The sequence below is a fragment of the Durotheca rogersii genome (assembly GCF_024521655.1).
Source record: "Durotheca rogersii strain YMJ 92031201 chromosome Unknown GGS23scaffold_57, whole genome shotgun sequence".
In the NCBI taxonomy this organism is placed as follows: domain Eukaryota; kingdom Fungi; phylum Ascomycota; class Sordariomycetes; order Xylariales; family Xylariaceae; genus Durotheca; species Durotheca rogersii.
Window position 1 is genome coordinate 87,562 of NW_026251288.1, and position 8,394 is coordinate 95,955.

An 8,394-nucleotide genomic window follows, 5' to 3' on the forward strand; every position below is an offset into this window, starting at 1 on the left:
AGCGGCGCCCGTGTAATAGGAAATAGAATAACTTTTTTCTACTTAGTACTTCCGTACCTTCCCTTCTTATATCTTCTGACCTGTATCTGTTAGTACCCTTCTTAACTATAGTTTCTAGTAGAAATCTATTAAGAAAACGTAGGTGAATTTTTTTATAATATAAGAGTTCGAATATGGAAAGGAGCGTTACCGGATATTTATTTAGTAAAGCTACGAGAAGAATTCGCATTCGCGAATAATAATATAAAGCGATACGGCGAGAGCCGTTATATATATAGTATATATAGTTAATATACTTAATTAAAAGCTACAATATATCCTTTTTATTAAAGTAACTAAGAAGAGTTATTATAATAATTAAATAAGAGAATATGTTACGTAGTAATTAAACTAGCCTATATAAGCCTATATACCGCAAAGCGTAAATGTAGGCGTCTACGTTTTACACGACAGAATATTATAAGTAGTTTAAAGTAAGATATAAAGAATAAAAAAAGTAATAAATATATTACTTAAGAAAAGTTAAAAACGCGAGCGATGCTAAAGCTAACACTTAGCTTTACTATTAAAAAGGCGGTGGAATTAACTATTACGAGCTCTGTAGTTAAATTATTATTATTATTTAGCTAAGCTCGCTTTCATAAGCTTAACTAAGGGGTATATTACGTAAAGAACTACTTATATATAGTTCTTTACTTCTTCTTTAGTTACTCGCTTACTTAACCTAGCTCTTAACTTACTTATATAACGTAATTCGTAGCTCTTTATCAAATATATATAGGTAGCTCGTATTTTCTTTATTTTTTTCTTCTTTCTTAAATAGTTAACTAATTTACTTTCTTTTTCCCATATTCCGTTACTCCTAAAAGCAACCTTATTACCTACGTAGCTTATCTCATCTACGTATTATTAATATATATTTTTAAACATACTAAATATATATCAATTTACTAAGTAAAAAGTAAAATCCAACTACTAATTAAATAGCTTATTTATATTAACTGCATTTAAGTAAATATTAGCTTATACTTTAAGGTGCCATTAATAATCAATCAGGCAATTAATAGGGTGGCGGGGATCCACAGGATACAGTTCGGCATAAAAGTGAGATTTTCGCTTAATCCAGTTAAAGGTTGGGGTGCAGGGGATTAGTTGAGCTTATCTGCGACTCTCATTAAAAACCGACCGGTAATGTTTATCTCCTCTCCGTCACTTGCCTACAATCGCTCCAAAACGAATCATACCCGAAGCGCCATCGCCCATATAGGCGCCATCTGATTCAAAGCCATGCGCTGATTTGCGTACCGGTTGGCACACGCTCCTTCGGTCATTGTGGTTATTTCAACTGCTCTGACGCAGAGATTATTACAATGACTTCGCACGATGTCCACGACGTGCTTAACTTACCACTCAACAATACTGGCCCGCGACCAGCCAAGAAACCAAAAAACACCGTCCAGCGACCAAGTTTGAAGGGCCTGGCGAGGGAGGTCCAGAGTTTGGGGGGTGACAATCCTATCGCTATTGTCCCCGAAATTTCCAACTTCAAGAGGCGTCGGTTTGGCAGTAGGAAGCCAGCCGCACGGTGGGAGTGGCGGACATTCTACAACTCGGCGCGGTACGATCAGTCGCTGAGTCTGCGGCATTGGAGGCGGCAGACGGAAGAGCAGTCGACAGCTCGGGAAAGGCAAGATACAGCGACTGGGACCATCGTGAATAATAAGCAGAAACAGCTGGACGATTCCGGGTTTGCCAAGTTCAACGTGCAGGTCGATATTCCTCAGTATAGCGATGACCAATACTACTCAAACTTGACAAGTCGCGAATGGACGAAGGATGAAACCGACTACCTATTTGACCTCGCTCGGGACTTTGATCTTCGATGGCCGCTGATATGGGACCGATATGAATATGAGCCTAAGCTACCCGACAACCTGGCGAATGGAGACAGATCAAGTGGCACGGAACCTAATACCGCTATGGTGTCGGCATCAAAGGTCCGGACTATGGAAGACCTTAAGGCGCGCTATTACGAGGTGGCAGCTAAGATGATGGCGGTTCAAAAACCCGTTCAATATATGACCCAAGCCGAATTTGCCTTGCATGAAGTTATGGCCAACTTCAACCCAATCTCCGAGGCACATCGCAAAAAGTTCGCAGCAGACGCCTTGACGCGATCGAGAGATGAGGCTCACGAGGAGGAGTTGCTGCTTGTCGAAGTTCGGCGCATCGTTGCCCGACAGGAGAAATTTAACCAGGAGCGCCGCGAGCTCTACAACCGCCTCGAATATCCCCACACCGAGCAGGATATCAACGCTTTCAAATCTAGTGCCGGCCTCCAGACCCTGCTTCAAAACCTAATGAACGTCGACAAGTCTAAGAAGCGGAAATCCCTCTTGGAAGCCAACGGGAGCAACACCCCGACGTCCGCCCATCCTTCGAACAATCTCTCAGGCCACGGAAACCCTACGCCCACCACAGAAACCCGCAGGGAGAGCATTGCTGCTTCCTCCACAGGGCACCGTGACTCGATGGGAGGAACTGACCGACCAGAACGGCCGGCTAAGAAAGGTGCTCAACCCGAACGGAGGAAGCTTGGCGAGCAGGAAGAGAGGTTATACGGTGTATCGCACCATGATCGTCTACCTTCGGGGCCGACCTTCCGTTACGAACGAATCAACAAGATTCTCACCACGAAAAGTCATGCTCAACACCAACGTATCACGAACACCCTCGCCGAACTAGATATCCCGAGCAGACTCAACATGCCCACGAGAGCAGTAGTAGAGGAGATGGAGAGGCTTCTCAATTCCATCGGTATCCTCCTTGACATGCGTAAGATGAATGACAAGATCGACGCCGAAATCAGATTGGAGAAAGCTAAGAAGGTAGAGCGAGAGAAGGCCCTCGCACCCGCACAACTCGAGGCCGCGGTTAAGACAAGCGATGTAGAAGCAGTTAACGATGGCCAGGCGAAGGTCAGAAGTGTTGTCAATGAGGACGTTAGTAGCGCAGACAGGGACTCCCTGTATACCGCCCCTGCCGTGGCTGTGAAGCCCAACGGTGACGCGGCCTCCTTTACGAACAACATGACCGACTACCAAGCAGAAGGCAAGAGCACACTGGCAGCAGACAGTGTCGAGACCGCTACTGGGCCGGTTAGACAGGGCCCTGCAGAGGATCATAGGGGCGGGCAACTAGGGGGCGGTGGACACAAGAGGAGCGCCAGCGAGCTGAGCAGTGCTAGTGATAGAGGCATGAAAAGGCAGAAGAAATAGAAGGACAGATATATGCTTTTTGTTCTAGCTAACAGTGATTGTCTGTGGTGTGGGCAAAATAACGGGTGACATGGAATCAGGGAGGAACTAACACAATAGAACTGTTTTCTTCATCAAGAACGAGGAGTAGGTGTGGCTGTGGGAATGGGAAATAGCTTTGGGTCGGGTAGAGAGGAAAGGAGACGAATCTGATGCCACTACTTACTGGTGATCGGTGGATAATTATACTTGGTATACACCCCTTTTGGTTGGTACCGCTCCTTTTCATACGACTTTCTCTTACAAGTAACGATGCCACTCATTGAGACACGATTGACTTCCAGACATTCTCCTCGCTCACCTCTTCTGTTCCTATGTGTTGACTTCCTTTTACCTGTTACCTGAAACCTGTCACCTACCTGAGTATTTAACCACATTATGAGAAGCTGTGCTATAATAGCTACCCCCCTCGCTCTTAATCATCCTGCACGCCGATTACTCGGTCTTATGTATGATATCGCTGCATCGCATCTGCCTTGTGTACATACAACTAAGCCAGCCGCCACTTCAGTACTCCCCCCTACCATGTACGGATGGAGGTGAAACCCGTCTCTCTCCCTGCTCCAAAAGTCTGTCCCAGGCCACAGTCACTGCTGGTAGGCATGTATGGAGCCTGTGTTTGCCCACCTTGCCTCGCTAGCTGTTACAGCCAAACCAAGGGTAGAGATATGCTAAAGTTGAAATCCGCCTTATAATCTACACTACTGGCCCCTAAAACCACACAGTGTGAGAGCACTTCTGTACATGTACAACTGACCGGGCCTACCTGGGATGGTGGCGCAGTGGCAGAGTGGTCTAATGCGCGAGACTAGAAATCTCGTTCCTTCGGGAGCGTCTGTTCGAATCAGGCCTGCGTCGGCTTCTTTTTTTCTTTTCTCCACTCTTTGACGTTTTTTCACTCCACCAACCCTCACCTTGTTTCCTTTGTTGCGCGTAAGCGCTCTGTAGATAAGGCACCAACTGACTCGGGGCCTGGGAGACAAGTAGCCCTGTAAACGGGCTGCTGAGATCGGGGGGAACAGGGGGAAAGGGGAAAGGGGAAACCCGGGGAAACACCCCCCTCCCCCTCCCCCCACGAAACAAGGAACGGGGAAACGAAGTGGGAATTGCCCTCACAGGGGAAAGGGAGGACACAGAACGGACCGCGTAATGCGAAACGAAGAATAGAGATGCTAGATAGGGTGTTAAAAGGCTGTAAATAGCGTAGCCTAGAACTCCTCCAGTATAGGAGGTCACAGGATAGCCTCAGCAGGCAATTCCTACGGACGTTAATAATCACCACCACCACCACCACCACCACTACTACTACTACTACTACTAGGTACATGCCTATCTTCCACTGTAATATGAAACTACCCAACGACTCTATAAATCTCAATATGAATATTGGCACGTAAATTCAGAAAAATACTAACTATCAAAATACATGAAGAAACCCGGGTATCTCGTATAAAGAAATATCTCTATATCATGTCATATCCTCTTGTCATTGCCCTTCGTCTTCACATAAACTCCTGTTGCTGGGTCGGCGTAATAGTAATGGGCGGTCACGCATTCGTAAAGCCACATCCAAGCCACTTCTCTCGTCAGATGAGGATGGGTATGAATGACAAGATAGCCAGGTTCTCAGGTAGGGGAACAGAAGGGTAAAACTTGTCCCGCTAGTGCTTCCTGTCTCTCTTAAAACGTCAATAAAAGGCTTTTATGCTGGCCTCTATCCAGTATCATCGTATGACTTTCGGCGTCACCTAGGAATCGAAATCTCATAGGATACGTCCCTGTCTTTCTTGTATACCACAAACCAAGTAGGCTATATATACAATGAAGGCCGGTATAGAAGCTGATTCGCAGCAAAAGAGTGGGTAATGATATGGAATCATTCCTGAATCTTGTTGGGGCTGTCAGCTGATGGCGCCACGGGTTACTCGGGAGGGGTTGCCGGCCACGACGGTAAAGGGAGGGACATCCTAAGCTTTCATTAGTACTAAATCTCATTAAAGGCGCCCTCTGGATGATTCACCTTGGTGACTACCGACCCAGCGGCTACAGTGGCTCCCTTCCCAATCCGCATGCCTGGGAGGATAATCGCACCACCTCCGATCCATACGTCGTCGTCGACATGTATCGAGGCTCCGTGGTGGGGGCTCTTACTCCCCTTGCGTTTTTTGGGGTCGGTGTGCAATGTAGCACCAAACAAGCTGACGTTCGGGCCGATATAGCAGTTATTGCCGATGATGATTTCCATGGGATCAATAACAGTGCAATTCCGGCCGATAAACGTGTTGCTACCGATCATGATATTGTAGCCGTAGTCACAGGTAAACGGCGCTTCGACGACTACATCCTGCCCGACACTGCCAACTTTGGTGACGGGCGTTACCAGATGTGGAGCAATGTTCAGAGGCTCCTGTGGGCTCAGGATTTCTCGGAAGAGACGAGAGCGCTCCACCGTTGAAACTCCAAAATTAGGGTTTGTGGAGTTGTTAAACCTCCAGCAGGCGGCGTTACATCTTTGCCTCTCCATTACCAGTTCCTCGTCGAATGGATAATACTGATTCCCCGAGAGCATTTCCTCCTTCTGTGTTCTAGATATTTTGGCCGGGAAGTGGGAATGTGAGAGAGCAAGCCGCGCCGCTTCCTGGGGGCTGGTTGTCGCTGGAGGAGGCGGGGGCGGGTGTTGGTTAGATGGTTGCGCCGGAGGGCTGTTAGTTCGGGTTGGCGGAAGAATGTTGATCTGCGGGAGTGATGTCGTGTGCGGAGTTTCGTGTTCTGTCCGGGTTAGATCGTGTAGCGGTGGCACCCTCTGGTAATCTTTGTGTCGTTCGACGCCGCTCAATGGTGTCGGCAATTGCATCGTACTGCTTGTAGCACTTATCGGAGTGGGAAACACGTTTGCCGAGTTAGAGTATGCAATTGAGGATAACTTATTCTCGGGACTAGTGGCAGATGGGGTCTGAAGGGAGGAGGTCGTTGGGTGTCGGGGATCGTCTGTTTTGGGGACGGGCCGCCCTTGCACAGGTTCTATGCGGAGCTGCTGACCACGATAGTGAACCGGGTCTCGCTTCGGGGGTGGCGGGGGCGGTATCGGATAACTCGCCTGTTGAGGCATTCCATAAGCGCCGGGGGGGACATACGTGGGATCCTTGGACTCGAGCGGAACGGCGGCGGGTTTGTTCTCCATCTTCGGGTAACCTCGTTGGTTCGGATATCCGTGGCACACGAATCCGCCACGAACACAGTTGGTACCTGTTCCTCTGTGAGTAGAAGAGACGAAAATTACCGTAATATCAACCTGCTTACATTGCGGTTTAGTCTCGTCGCACTTCTTCTTCCTCTTTCGGCATGTTAAGCAGCTATATTTTTACGTATGGAGAGCGGATGCCGCACCCTCGGGTCTTTGAGAGCGCTTGCGCACTTGTGACACCTCAGGAAACGCGCGACCGGCCCCGCCATACTTCGAAGTTAGCAATGGAATCCTAACGATCGATCTCGAGGTTTGGCGGCATGGTAGGAGATGAACTTACCCAGTCTTTGTCCTGTTGCTGAAATTGCGCTTCCGCTTTTTCGGGTCCGACTGGATCACGGCATCACCTTTCCTTGGCCCCGTCGTGTAGGTGCCGCTGTAGATTACGGCACCGTCCTCGCCATCAGGACTCGTCACCGAGTAATCGTGCTGAGATTCCGTCGGGTGGGGAGCCGCTCTTCGGAGCGAATCGCCCGCCGGTTGGTCGGTTGGCGAGGTAACGAATCCAGTAGAGCTCTGATGGTCGTACGCGTTGCGATCGTCTATGCGTCCTTGTGGCGTATACCAAGATTCATGGTGTTCCCGACTCTCCTCGCCGAGCTGCCTATGCTCTCGCTGCGCAGTGACATATACGTCACGTGATTCCGACTGGGACTGCTGTTCTTGGTCTCGAGTGCCTGGTCCATCCCCCTGGGAATCGTGAGAAAGCGATCGTTTGCGCTTGTGGAGGCCATCGGTGCTGGGGTAGGCGTTTGGTTGATAAGGCGGTCGGTCGGTCCCGGATGCTGGCCAGCGTTCCCTCTGACTCGAAGAGTTCTCTTCGGCTCTGGGTTCCTTGGGGACTCCCTGGCGAGCCGGCCGCTCCTCTTCAGAGACCCCGGGTATGGAGGTAGGACTTCCACTAGGAATCTCGGGACCTTTCTGTTCGCCTCCATTTAGCGCCGTGAAGGTTGCCATGGTTCGACCAACGATATCTTCAGCCCAACAGCCTGGAGTTAGGTGCATAGGAGCGCTCGACACTCGGAATAAAACTGGCGAGAAAGCAGCTGTTGCGTGATCAAATCCCCGGGCCTCGATGGAATGGAATTGGCACACGGGGCTCAGAAACCTGCGAATGGAGCGCCCCTCCTACGATTGAGATTGATGAAGAACCGACCACGGGTCTCGCGACGATCAATGTGACGATTGAGCTGATGCCCAGAATTGGAAGAAAGTTGAAAAAAAATATGCCTCGATAAATAGCGAGAGAGGAGAGTAGGTACTGGGCGTTGAAAGGAGCAACCCCCCCCCCTTAAAAAGAGAGACAGAGGGAGAGGGAAGGAGAAGGGAAAAGACAGATAAAAGGGAGAGCGAAAAGGCAGGAGAATGGGAAGGAAGAGGAAGGGGGGAGCCGCCAGAAAATTAGGAACGGTCCGTATGCGATTTTGAGATTGCCGCGAAAACGTCCAAAAATTTCGTTATTCAGGTTTCTAGAAGTCGGCGCATCAAACAGGAAGCGATGTATTATTATATCCTTTATGACCAGAAGGGGAGCGGGTCTGCCTTCGTCGCGGCGCGCAGCGATGGGTGATCCGCAAGAGAACTTAGGGATCTTATTTTTCGGAAGATGACGAGCTTCGAAAACAGGTGCGCGGGGGATAATAATTTTTAGGAGGGGGGTAGAGGGAGAGGGAGAGGGTGAGGGAGAGGGAGAGCGCGTGAGGGAGCGGGAATGCGAGCCGCACGTCTCCTTCTCTCTGCGTATGGCTGCGCAATACGACCGTGACTTACAAGGGCTCAGGGGCCGGTGAGGTACAATTTGTCTTGTTCTGCTAAGCTATGTTGCGGTGTAAG

At 49.2% G+C, this 8,394-nt stretch overlaps 2 protein-coding genes and 1 non-coding gene across 3 annotated transcripts; 2 read left to right on the forward strand and 1 right to left on the reverse strand.

Annotated features, from left to right (window-relative positions):
* Positions 1-1,370: 1,370 nt before the first annotated feature.
* GGS23DRAFT_619027 (uncharacterized protein) lies at positions 1,371-4,012 on the forward strand (the record flags this gene model as incomplete). Its single annotated transcript, XM_051520982.1, has 1 exon — positions 1,371-4,012. The coding sequence occupies one exon, from the start codon at positions 1,371-1,373 to the stop codon at positions 3,276-3,278; it is 1,908 nt and encodes a 635-aa protein (XP_051367162.1). The 3' UTR covers positions 3,279-4,012.
* Positions 4,013-4,093: 81 nt separating this feature from the next.
* Positions 4,094-4,175, forward strand: GGS23DRAFT_t87. Its single transcript has one exon. It is a non-coding gene; the product is annotated as a tRNA-Ser (tRNA).
* Positions 4,176-4,941: 766 nt separating this feature from the next.
* GGS23DRAFT_447377 (trimeric LpxA-like protein) lies at positions 4,942-7,971 on the reverse strand. The gene is made up of 6 exons (XM_051513994.1): positions 6,842-7,971; positions 6,705-6,771; positions 6,618-6,651; positions 6,452-6,563; positions 5,338-6,187; positions 4,942-5,289 (listed from the first exon to the last, which is right to left on the reverse strand). Exons 1-6 carry the CDS (start codon positions 7,564-7,566, stop codon positions 5,239-5,241), a joined length of 1,839 nt encoding a protein of 612 aa, XP_051367163.1. The 5' UTR covers positions 7,567-7,971; the 3' UTR covers positions 4,942-5,238.
* Positions 7,972-8,394: the final 423 nt, after the last annotated feature.